The sequence below is a fragment of the Pteropus medius genome, unplaced genomic scaffold, assembly GCF_902729225.1.
Source record: "Pteropus medius unplaced genomic scaffold, Ma_sr-lr_union100, whole genome shotgun sequence".
Lineage (NCBI taxonomy): Eukaryota > Metazoa > Chordata > Mammalia > Chiroptera > Pteropodidae > Pteropus > Pteropus medius.
The window spans coordinates 10,719,290-10,732,557 of NW_024349801.1; the positions used below are offsets into that span (position 1 = coordinate 10,719,290).

Below are 13,268 nucleotides of genomic sequence, written 5' to 3' on the forward strand. Positions count from 1 at the left end.
AAATAAGACTGGAGTATAGTTTATGGAAATCCTCAAAAGCTTCCCCCTTTAACTTCAGAATAAAAAGTAAGTTCCCTGGAAGAGTTGTAGTAGAAGCTGTGGGTACTGGCCCCGTATCTCCTCACTGCTCCCATACACACCATAGTCAAGATATAGAAGCGACCTAAACGTTCAGCAATAGATGACTGGATGAAGAGGATATAGTGCATATATACTCAGTGACATACTGGAATATTACTTGGCCATAAAAAAAAAAAAAAAAAGCATGGAATCTTACTATTTGTGACAACATGGATGGACCTAGAGGATATTATGTTAAGGTAAATAAGGCAGACAGAGAAAGACAAATACCATATGATTTCACTTATATGTGGAATCCAATGGCTCGTTGTGGCTGTCTGCGGAGGGCATTGTCTGGCTGCAGCAATGTGCTTGATTCACACAAGGGGAAGGGCAAGAATGTCAGGGAATCAACACGCTTGTTGGGAGTAGCCCTTAACGAGTGATGCACAGGAATTGATGGATAAATACAACTGCCTCGTCTTTCAAGTGCAGCAAATGTGTGGCCTGTCTGTGGTCTTCCACAGTGGAAACCTGCTCATCAACACTCCCTGAATTGCCTCCTTCCTTGTCCTCTTTTACATTTTCCTTCCCCCATCTGTGCTTCTTGGGATCATTTCCCAACACTGCCGACATTCAAATCCTTGTTTCGATGTCTGATTCGGGAGGACCCAAACTGGGGCAGAGGGTCACGGTATTGTTATCTAACTCCAGAGCACATTTAGTCTCCTCTCAGATCCCTCTTTTTATCAAACCCTGCATTTACTCTTAGTAATTGCCTCCGCACCCCAAGTTTTAATGTCACACCCTTGCACATCCTTCTTCCTTTCCCTGGAAATCTAAAATTATCAAGTGGGCATTCAAAGACCACTGAACCCTGTGCTTCCATCGTGCGTGTCTCCTGCTCCATTCTGTCTCCTCGTAACATGTATTTTAGCTACACTGTTCCAGTCTCCATCCCACAAATGTTTCCCTATGCTATGATGGCTTTTGAGAAGTGTACCTCCATTACTAACCCCACCCACACTGCTGGAAAAAAATTGCCAGCTGCTGGACCTCTTCCCCATTCTCAGTTATAAGTAGATTTTAGTTTAGATTCCAGTTTTTGTTGCTGGCTATGAGGCCATGAGAGTTACATGGAGTACTTGAGCATTAAAAGAAAACATGAGAAAATCCTTTGTGCAGTGACTTTGTAAGAATTTCACTGACAATGTAACTAACTTTTCTACTTTGTAAATTCAGGGTTATATATACACTGGCATGTTAGTAACATGGGACTAGCTCTATTTTTTTTTTCTTTCTACTGAGAAATGTGGTAAATACAGTAAAGCCTCCCTAATCACAAAATCCTCTTTTGCGAACTTTTAGCCCTTAGAGGTTTATTTTTATATATCCCTTTGATAACCTTGAGATATTAGATCACAAAAATGAAAATGGTTGAGATACATGAGTTTTAAGATCAGTACTTCGCCGAACACTTCAACTGAGGGCCAGGAAAAAAAAGGGTTTCTTGATATGCATATTATTTGCTGCAAAGCAAAACAAATTTCCAAACATATCCTTGAAATCAAAGGAAAGAATCCCTGAAGAGTTTTTGGTGTCCAACAAATGGTCATTTGAAATGCAATGTATTTTAACCTTATGTAAGCCAAGAGAGCATGACAGGGCAGTTAAGAGCAGCAATTCTAGCTTGGTTCAAAGATCCTGGCTCCATCACTTAATAGCCGTGTGATCATAGGCAAGTGCCAAACCTCCCTATGCTTTATTCAATCTTATCACCTATAAAATTGATGTAGTGATAAACACTACCTTTCAGGGCTGTTTGGAAGGTAAGCAAGTTAACACATACATAGCTTTTTTAACAGCAAATGGTAGATACCTTATAAATGTCATTATAATTATTGTTTTTGTTACCATTATTAATATATGATGTATTTAGTAGTTCTTTTATTTAGCGGTTTTATTTTCTTGCTTGAGGGAACTCGAATGTCTTTTTAAAGGCTTGTCTAATCTCAAACCCTGTTTTACCATGTAGTCTTCAGTTTCTCATCTAAAGAGTCTTCTATCACGTTTTTTTTTTTATTATTTTTTCTTTTTTAGTCACCCATTCCTTACATTTCAATAGGGGGGCTACTTTTCCAACAACTATTTATGTGGAGTAAGTGATGCCAGGCGAGGTTATGCTATGCTGAATACTTTATTTATATATTTTATGTAAACATAATTTGCTTTGTAGGCACAATATAACAAAAGCTCTAAAGCCACAAATACATTAGACAATGTTTCAGTTCACTCCAATCAAGCTTAAATTACAGAGAAGCCTTCACAGTTCCTTTAAGGCAAACTGAGACGTTCTTTACACTTCCTTCCAAAAAACAATCGCGTGATGGGAAAGGAAGTACTTAAGATGAAAGGGCATTAATTGGTTAATTTTGATGTTTTTTTCTCTTATTCATGGCATAAATTGATTTTATTGGTCAAACTCTAGTTTTTTCTTCTCATTCTGTATTCTGAGAAAATGAAAATTATTTTCCACAATTAACTGGCATTATTTGTGATTACTGTATTAACCTTGCTTGTTAAAAAAAAAAAAAACAGATTTGAGGAGGAGTGAGTTTTTGTGTCTCCTCTGGACATAATGAAGGCCATCTGGATTCTCAACGCAGAGTTCCACCCACCTGGCAGAGGACAGCCTTGGTGTGGCCAGTGGCTCTTTGTTCCCCCAGCCCTAGAACATGCCATTTCTGTTCAGCTCACTAGTAGTATCACTTGGGTAGTGGCTGTTAGGACACCATCGTCAGCTTGGTTATGGGAGAAACATGACCAATAATTCATCATTTGGCAAAGGTGTTGGTGGAATAAAACCTCTACATCATCTCTCTAAGTGGGCAGACCTGGAATACTGGTGGGTCCTAAAGTAGGAAGAGCAGATGTTGGTGTCTTCTCTGAGATCCTCTCAGCTCTCTGCACCTCAGATGGCAGCACCCTTGCTCATCTTCATTATTTTGCACATAACATTCACAATGAGGAGAAACTCCTTCCAGATAAATATTTGGCATAAATAAGTCATCATCACAAGCTTAGGATAGGAAAAAAAAGAACATGACTGATGAGGTGACATTTGCTACAAAAGGACTTTGGAAATAAAATAGGTAATTGATGAAATGCATTCACTCCCATCATTTTGGGGGAAGAGTTGGGTCTGTCCTGAGGCTCACTGGTAGAGAGATTGGGCGATGTGGGAACCCTCCAATGTCTTCCAGAATGTAAAGTGAGCTGGAGTGCTGAATTTGTGGGTTTCTTGTGTCTCCAACTTGGTTTGTGAGTGATGGAGTCAACCCTTTGGGCAAAAGGACTGGGAGGAGGAAAGGAGGAGCCCCTCCTCATGGAAACTTTGAGTCTTTTTCTCTTCCTGCAGGGGAACTGTTTGCCTCAAGCCACACCATGTGGGGTGGGGTTGGGGGTGAGGTTTCTTAGAAGTTTAGGAATTGGAAAATCGGACAAGAGTGTGCAACCAAGTAGTTGGGTCCCCAGTTCCCCATCTGCACAGTCTGCACCATAATTTTATATTTCAGAGGAGAGGAACTGCACATTTGGCATCTGATACTGAACATCAACCTTTGTGTGGCTAGAATTTGTTACATGTTGGAACATGTTTTGGCAAATGAAAAGATACTGATTTTTTTTTTCCAAATATGGTCTATCAAGGAGGTCTTCCTCGGGGGAATCCACAATAAAGGTGGCTGCTCAGTACTAGGAAATGAACATAGCAAAATTGGGAATGCCAATGGCCAGTGTGCAAACGCAGGCGAGTCTCAGAAATGAGTTCTGAAATAGTCTCACATGTGGTAAGTTTTCTTGAAATAAAATATATATGGCAGGTGGGTTGTGGCGGGGAGAGTGTTTTGCTCGTGAGATACTGTTTCAGAGGAGAAATCTCTGTGGCTGGTCCTCAAGCTCATGCTGTTGACCCATCCTCTACCCTGAAACATTCACATCCATTTCCCTGTGTTCGTGGATAATAACCAGTGAAGAGATCAAGCATCAGAGGGTGAGAGGAGAGTAGTTCAAACTTTTGACTGTGAAACAACTGGATGAATGTAAGGAAGTTGCCTCTTAAGAGGGGAGAGGGAAAGTTACAGTTTGGAGAGATACTAAGTTTATGGGCTCATAAAAACATCTCCTGGCCTACCCTCTTTCTGCCAGCCAGATTGGCAAGTGTTATCAGAAGCATGGGTGGCTGGCAGTGAAAAGTATCATTGGCCCAAAGAATTCTAGGATCTGGATAGTGCTCTGTGATAACACCTTTAATCCAAATCTGTCTTTGCCATGTCTAGTCTCTTAGGCACTGGGCCTGTGGGCTTGTATTAATTTGCAAGGCTGTTCTAGAACTGTCAAGGACCCAAATATAGATGGTTTTGAAACAGGGGAGAGGGAAGAGTGTAATACACAGACGGGGGAAGGACATAATACTGCATGGAATGGGATTGGCACTTAATTTCAAAAAACAACAGTGATCAACAGCTTTTTAGCTCAGCTGACTGCAGACAAACACGACACGCACTGGACTACAGCATTTGTTCACTGGGGCACAGAAGAACTTCCTCAGCTGGCTCCTCTTCTACCAATGACCTTCCTTCATTCTTCTGCCTGGGTTCTGGGTTACTGGATAAAGGGCATCCGCTCCTTGTTCTCGCTGTCACCCTCGTGGTCCTCCTCCTCTTCTCCTGCCTCGCTGGTCTCTGTGCTGTCATTGGCCATCTGTAATTCAACGGAGAATTTATGAGAAGGCATTGCAACCTTATCCCCAACTTCTCTGAGCATCTGATGATACCACTTAGAAGGACTTCTTTAAGGGCCAAGAGCTAGGGTTGCTTGCTTCCCCGGGAAGGTAGTGTGTGGGGTATTAGCTGTCTCGTGTTAGGCCCCCTTAAGAAGCAGACACTGAGATAAGGATGTGAGGGCAAGTACTGTAATTTGGGGGTTGAGTCCATTCAGGTTGGCTGCGGCCTCTACCCATCAAAGAGAAGCTCCAAATACCACAGATCTGAGTTGGCCCTTCTCCATCACCTTTTTGTTTCTTTGGATCTCAGGGTAAAAGTCCTCCTGAGATTCAGGAACAAGGACAAAGGCGTGCCAAGGCAGGCTTTGAGCTGTCTCCATGAACGGTGAACTTTTCAGCTCCTGCTTTGATGAGAAATGCTCCCTCCCCCCACCCCCATGGTCAAACAGGCCTTCCTACCAGCCTGCGGGTCCAGCAGAACTTCATTTGTAATGGAGACAGGTGGGAAGCCAGTGCCAGTCATTTGGCTAGAAAACGGTCCAGGATGTCTCTAGACATGTCTGCCTTATACTGATGGGACTGAAACAGACTTGGCCACGTGTTTAAAGAACATAACGTAGATGCACAGAAGACCCGGGATCCCGGCCATTTTTTTTTCTCCTTAACCTGGTCCCCTTGTTTGCCTTCAAACATTGGCTGGCACAGTCCTGGAACTTAGTCAGTATTTAATAAACTATCTCCATATTGTTATCCATCAATTACACATCGTAAAATGCCCTCTCATTAAACTGTTCTTCACTGAGTGAAATGGCCATTACATACACCTGAACTACATTATGGTTATAAAAACCAAGTAAACATTTTTAAAAATACACACTTCAGACTAAAACATGTAAGAAATTGGAGTTCTTCCTCTTTTATAAAAGACTGATGCAGTTCTAAGACTAAACATATGAGAAAACAAAAAAAAACTTCCTAAGTATTTTCTTCGTTAAACCTTTTTTTAGAACTTAGTGTGTATGAGAAATATTTTATGCATGTCATTCTAATTGACTTGTGAAAATTTGTCAATCTCCAGTTTTCAGAAAGGGAGACCGAAGCTGGAGTGGCAAAGCAATAGTCCAGGTCACACGCTGGGGCTCAGAGCTGGGCTTTGACCTATGCAGTCTGGTGACAGTCTATGTGTCGACCGCCACATTACATAGTCCCCCTCAAGTGGCCCTTGCAAGAGCATTTGTGGTGTCAGTTTGACAAGCTCCACTCCTGGTGAGATCCCTGGGCATAGGGGTTTTATCCTGATAAAAGAAAACAAAATTGGTGGAATCATCAGGAGGCATCTTGGAAGCAGTGAGCATGAATCTGTTGAGTATGTGAATGTGAATTTATTAGATTTTACCAGGAATCCCTCCTACTTGTGGCAGCCAAGAGAGAGGACTTCGAATAGAGAAAGGTTGTTTCTACCCTTTTCTGACTGCCCTCAGATTGCTCTTGAAATGCTCTCATTGAAGCATTTTCCTTTCTTTCTCCACATGTATCCCAGTGTATAACTAATCCCTCATTCACACAACCATTTGTTTACCGCTGGCCTCCTCTGCCAGCCCATGAGCTGCCTGTATTTCCCTCTGCCCCACTTGGGTCTTTGCCCAGTAAGACCCTCTTATGTTGAATTGACCAGATTCCTCTGCTTTTTGACTCACCAGTGGAGTTGGGGTCTTCTCTACATCCAGAATTAATTTGCCGATGTTCCCTCGGTCGTGAATCCGCTGCATGGCCTCCTTTACCTGAGAGACAGGGAGAAAAATTGGAGCGCTGATTAGGTGAGACGTGGCCCAAGTGTCAAGGCCTGGGAAAGCTAAACCACCAGATTCCCACTAGGGGGCGCTGTGGTTTAAGTTTGGTGGCTAAGCTCGAGATGGTTTTGGACGTTGAGGGCAAAAAAATTCTGGTTGTGTTACACACTCTGATCTGTACAAGCAACTTGCTCTCCTGGGTCTAAAAAAGGAGGGTGATAGCTCCAGAAATAAGTAAAATAAAATTTCTTTTTAAAAAGGGTGTTGGTGTCCCGGAGAGGAGTATTGTGGAGTTCAAAGAGTTACATGCTGTAGAACGACAACGCACATCAGCCAGAGGAAATGTTGACCAATAAAATTCTTTTTGAGGGTTATTTGTGCCCTGCTTACCTAAATGTTATATCATTCTGACTCCTAATTTGGCTAAAATGACTCATTACCCAGGGTGAACTACATTTAAGAAAATTACCATCATTCCTAGTATTGGGTGGAAATTTTGTCTCCATCTAAGGAAATATTTTCCCAGAAATAGTATTCTCCCCAGAAAAGAGGACTTACTTTCCTCCCCCGCCCGCCCCCCAAATGATAGGGGCCAACAGATGTCTCCTGGAACCCTTTATAAAAGCAAGGGCGTGACATAATCTGATATATGCTTTGAGCATTTCAGTCTGCTGCTGCGTGGGAAAAAGAACTGTAGGGGGTGCTGTGAGGATTAAATGAGATAAGGAAAGGACAAAAGAGAGGCCAGTGCTTGGCATCCTCTGTCCTCCACATCTCTTAGTGATTTCTAAATGGAAATGAAAAATCTCTTGATTAAAAAAGGAGTGTCAGTAGACCTAGACTAAATATTTTTCCTAAAGTCTCAGATTTTTAAATATTTTTGTTCATTCAGTCCACAATACTCATTAGATGTTACTTATAGGCTAGATGCCATGGTTTAAAAAAAAAAAAAGAACTAAAAACTAAACTAGGGTGTCTCCCTTGGGGAGCTTAGTCTGGAGCTGATGAAGCAGTGTTTGCTTTCATAAAAACCAAAGCCGTTTTCTCATTTGGATAAAAACTTGACAGAACCATTAAAATGTGTGTATTAGAATTGCTCTTCTGAGACTTTATCCTAAAGACTTAATTCAAATTATGGGGGAAAAAAACTTGCCACACAAAAGAAACTCAATCACAGCATTGCTTTTAATGGCAAAACACCGAAGCGACGTATATGTCACAGAATGAGGGAACAGTTAAGTAAACCATGCTTTTTATATTGATCTACTGAATGGAAATGTTATGTAGCTGTTAAAGTGCTAATTATAAAGAACGTACAGCAGGATCACATGCCTTTATACTATCGTTCGATGAGGAAATCAAGATGCATGTTCCCCTAAAAACAGGACATCCTAAAATTACTAGAAAGGGATTCAGGTATATGATAAAACGTCATTGTAGCGGAAGTGAATCCCTTTTAACTCCAGTGTCCAAACATTGTTATTTGACAACATGTTATCAAATCCACATTTCGTATAAATTAAATATATCTTTAAACGAAGCCGTTGGATAACCTAGCATTGGTTAGAATCAATCTCTTTTATAGACTGGTAGTGTCATATGATTGCTAAATTTCCTGACCTTGACATATAATCCAGTAGATTTCTTCTATTTCTGTGGTAAACGTTGCTTTTCAAAGTGCTTTCATATTTGGTCAGAACATTTATGGCTACTATTTACTGAAAATCTTGAAATATCACGGCAGATAGCTTCTAAAAAGGCTCCCAACTATCCTCGCTCCTTGCTCAGGCCCATGTGCAACTCCCTCCCTGTAAACATGGGCTAGACCTAGTGACTTGCTTCTAACCAGCAGAACACAGTAAAAGTGATGAGATGTCCCTTCTGAGACTAGGTTATAAAAGATGGTGACTTCTGTCTTGCAGTCACTCTCTTTCTCTGACTCTTCATGCCTTCCCGCTCTGATGACACAAGCCGTCATGTTGTAAGCTGCCCTACGGAGAGGCCCACATGGCAAGGAACTGAGGGAGGACCCTGGCCAACAGCCAGTGAGGAACCGACACCCTCTGTCAAAAAGGACTTGAGGAACTAGATCCTGACAGCAACCAATCAAGCAGATCCTTCCCTAGTTGCACCTTGACATGAGACCACAGCCCTGCCTGACACCTCAATTATAGTAGCCTTGGGTGACATCCTGAACAAAAGGACCCAGCTAAGCCTCGTCCAGGTTCCTCACTCACAGAGACTGTGAGATCCTAAATGTTGTTTTAAGACAATAAGTTTTGAGGGTAGATTGTTATGCAGTAATAAATTAACTAATACATTCTTACCTTGCATACATAATTTTTACCTTGCAACATATATATTACACTCATTTTACAGATAAGTACCTTGATCAAAGCTATAAACAATTTATTGAAAGATTCTATGGCCATCAACAACAGGATTGTGGTTTAAACTCAGGTTGTCACACTTCAAAACCGATGTTTTTCCCAGTTCCACCCAGATCGCGTTGCTTCCTTTGATTCTCAAAGTCAGAGGAAGGTGGTAGGTGACAACTCACATAATGGTTTCCCAGAATGCAGCTTTTTATTACTTTGGAAAGTCATTAAACACCTGGAAACTCCTTGGAGATTAGGAACAAATCTTAAGCTCTTTCTCTAATAAGATAGAGCCCAGGGAAACAGAAAAGCTGTTTCCTTACCAGTTAAAACTTACTGTGATGCTAGAAAAAACGTCCCCTGCAGGGCTGGCTCTAATCTGCATATTTTTAAGACATTTCTTTCTGAAATGAACCGGCTCCTTGAAGTCCTTGGTGGGGGATGGAGAAAAAGGGTTAGGAGTCTTTCCAAGTCTGACCCCCAGTCCTGCTGTTTGACTTTAAATCCTCGGAGCTGCTCTTAGAGACGTGAAGGAGTCCTTTTGACAATCACTTAAAAGGAAAGAAACTACCATTTTTTAATCAATTCTTTATCAGGCACAGTGTGAGGCATTTTACATATGTTGCTTCATTTTAACTGCACACCAAGCCTTTGAGGGGAGTATTGGCAATACAGTTTCACAGACGAGAAACCCAAAGGTGAAAATCTGAGGAGTCTGTCCCCAAGTCATCCTCTGAAAGGTGGTTAGAACAACATGGGAATTTTGAGAGAGCAGAGAGCAGCCTCCGCTTTTCAGGACTCTGGACAAACTCTAGGACAAGGCTCTGTGGTCTGTACTCCGGAACTGCCCTCAAATAACACCATCATGGGGCAAAGTCTGCAAAAAAAATTTTGTTCTCATGTTACCAGTTTACAAACCAGTTTACCGTACCCAGAAGATGGTGGTGACTGCCTCCAGAAACCTGCTTGTCTCTCTCAGGGCTACTGGAGAGATTTTTCTAAGGCACACGTCTGCTTAAAACTTTCTCCCATGGCATGCAAAAGCCTAGCAGACCTGCCTTGTCTGGTACAGTAGCCACTAGCCAGCCACATGTAGCACTGAGCAGTTGAAATGTAGCTAGCACACGCTGTAAAATATATATCCGTTTTCAATGACTTGGTAATCATAAAAAAGAAAGTAAACTACGTCATTAAGAATTGTTGGCACTGAGTAACTGTTGAAATAATAACATTTTAAATATTCTGGGTTAAGTGAAACTTATTGCTAAAATTAATTTTACTTGTTTTACTTTTCTGAATGTGGCTACTATAAAATTGAAAACTTTGCCTGTAGCTCACATTATAATTCTGCTTGAACAGCACTGGACTCAATTGTTAGGAGCTGATGTCTCTTGCCCTTCCTGGCTTTATTGCTTCCCCTTCTCTCATTCCTGCCACTGGAGACATATCTGAAGTTCATTGAGCCTTTCAACCTTGCACCTCTGTAGAGACTGGGCTCCTTCCTGGATTGCCCTGGTCCTGGGGCTACCTCAGATTTGTCTCGTGGCTGTCAGTTTTGGTGTGAACTCTTCTAGGGAGCTGCTCTGCTCCCCTTGCCCCTGCCCCTCACAGTCTGGGCTAGGTCTCCTTTGGGTTCCCCTTAGCACCTGGGGCCAGGTGCTAATGTTACTCTTACCCTCCAGCTTAGAACTCACTCGACGGCCTCTCTCCTCTACATTGCAAGTCTCTGAACCAGTGCGCTGCCACGGATGTAACTAAGATTTTCTCTAATTTGTCACATTAAGAAATGTAAAAAAAAAAAAAAGGTTTAAAAAAACTGGTGAAAGTAATTTTAATAATATATTTCTTAAATCTATCAAAAATATTATCATTTCAACATATGCTCAATATGAAAAAGTGTTAAGATATTTTATATTCATTTTTGTACTAATTATTTGGAATCTAGGGTATATTTTACACTAACAGCATGTCTCAATTCAAAGTAGTCACACTTCAAGAGCCTAGTGGTTGCGTGTGGCTCATGTCTACCATTTTGGAGAGTGCAGCTCTAGATGGGCAGGACAGTGGCACCAACGTCAGGGATCCTAGTGCAAAGGAGTATCTGGCATATAAGAGACTGTAAAATGAATGAACGAGCAAGTGGATATGTGGAGAGAGTGAGATGCCATGTGGCTGAGCCGTATCCAGGGGTTTCTATCCCGTCTATCCCACATCCCAGAGCTATCTCTTGGTGGTCTGCTCAGTGCTGCCTGGGTGGCCCAGTAGAGTCTGTACATAATCAGGGCCATGGTCCCCCGCACCCTGTCTGAGACACCACTGCCAACTGCATGACTGGCCAGCTCTGGTCTTAGTAGCTGTATTTTCCAGAGCTACAGATTCAGTGCATATTTAGGCCATCTTTACTGGACTTGGTTCCCTTCCAGACAGTAGGAGGAAATTTGTTATGTCATTTAAACATCTCAAGATGCCAAGATTCTGAGTACAGAGGCCATCTGAACCTTTTCTGGCACTTCTTGTCCCTGGGAGGCAACCTGAATACCATCTCAAGTGGACAATGGCTGGAAGCAGTAAGAATATCATTGAGTCCTGGACTCCGCTTTGACTCAGTGACGTCATTCCAGCAAGTCTCTTCATCATTTTGTCCTTCACCGTCTTAATATGTTAAGTGATAACAGCTATTCCGTTCATTCATTCAGTAAGTCACTCATTCAACAGTGCCACAGTCATGTTTCAGGAGCTGTGTGTAGAGTAATGGGTGAAACAGATATGTGTTCTCTGTCCTAAGGGAATCACAGTCTCACTTATTATATAGGTTAATCATAATAAGAATTTTACTATATTAAAAATGTGTTCCTAATTCATTTATTTAGCCCAATAGATCAAAACACATCAGTATTGGTCCTGTACCATTAGTCATGCTTCAACAAAACCCATTGGCAGTCAAGATGGCATTCAAGCATGACTCATGGGGAAAATATAATCGGCTTGGACCACGTTTGCGGAAGAGCAGTAGTTATGATCATTCTTATTTCTGTCCGCAGTGGACCTGGAAGAGGTGTGGTTTCTAGAAGCCCAGCAAAACAACAGTGAGCAAAGACCTATCACATCCTCTGCCCTCATGAAGTGTATGGTCCTATAGGAGAGACAGACTTACTCAATTGAGAAGGTCTCATATAAATGTAAGATTGCCCCCTGATAATTCTAAGATGGTGTTATGAGAACATGGGTGGGAATCTGACCTGGTCAGGAATTAGGGAGGGCTTCTCTAAAGAACTGATTATTAAGCCAGGATTTAAAGGGTGAGTAGGATGTAACTAAAACAAGAAGAGAGGGAGGACCATCCCAAGCACAAGGAACAGAATACGAAAGGAGAGACTGAAAAGAGGCCCGTTGGCGGGAGGACAAAAAGCAAATGTGAATATGGAGCAAGATGCTGGGAAAGTTGGTTGGGACCTTTGGTACTATATTCCAAAGAGCTTCCAAAAATGAAGTTGCCCACACTGGAGCGTACAAATCTAGAATATCCTCTAGTCACCTTCTAACTGAATGGTCGGTTCCTTCACATTTGGGTAATGAGAGTTAACAATGCTTACCCTTTGTTTGGGGTCTCATTTAATGTTTCATAATATTCAATTTCCTTTTGAATTGGCATGCAAGGCAGAAAGTCATTAGGGTACAAATGACACCACTTAATAATCAAAGCTTTTGGCTTCTTCTATGAATAGTAATGAGCCTAGCCACCTAAAATAGGAATAAAATAAAGATGGATGATTCCATGCATCACTGTGCCTATTAGATGATAAATTAAAAGATTTGAAAAAAAGAAATGAGTAATACTATAATTAAGAAGCACATCCACCCAAGTCATCTACGGAAGATTACTGATATTAACAATGGCCATCTTTTGGACTGTGTAAAATCCAAATTGGGTGTGGAAAAGTAACACATTCATTGCAAGTAGACCTGGAATCTGGATTTCTGTGTTCTGTCAAGTAGCTTCAGGAGTCTAAAGTGAGTGAGTCCCCGAGGCTTTGACCTGGATAGAAGAGTAATCGGAAAAGTAAAATGGCAGGGGCCATGGAATTACCCACTGAGAAGGCAAAGAAAAGATACAAACACTCAAGTTCTTTTTGGACCAGTTGTATATGGGGCCTTTGCAATAATGCAGGGCATGGAGTACGATGAGACAAGGGAGGTGGCCAGGGTGCAAAGTTCAAGGTTGGGCAAGTGCTGGGTCAGCACCTGAGAGTGAGCACC

At 41.7% G+C, this 13,268-nt stretch overlaps 1 protein-coding gene across 1 annotated transcript in view; it reads right to left on the bottom strand.

Moving 5' to 3' along the window:
• Positions 1–2,237: 2,237 nt before the first annotated feature.
• Positions 2,238–13,268, bottom strand: part of VAT1L (vesicle amine transport 1 like) — a 137,581-nt gene continuing 126,550 nt past the window's right edge. Inside the window, exons 8-9 of the mRNA XM_039888837.1 lie at positions 6,541–6,624; positions 2,238–4,821 (exon numbers count right to left, since the gene is read on the bottom strand). Coding sequence (XP_039744771.1) covers positions 4,723–4,821; positions 6,541–6,624 — 183 coding nt within the window. The 3' untranslated portion in view covers positions 2,238–4,722. The remainder of the gene's footprint in view (positions 4,822–6,540; positions 6,625–13,268) is intronic.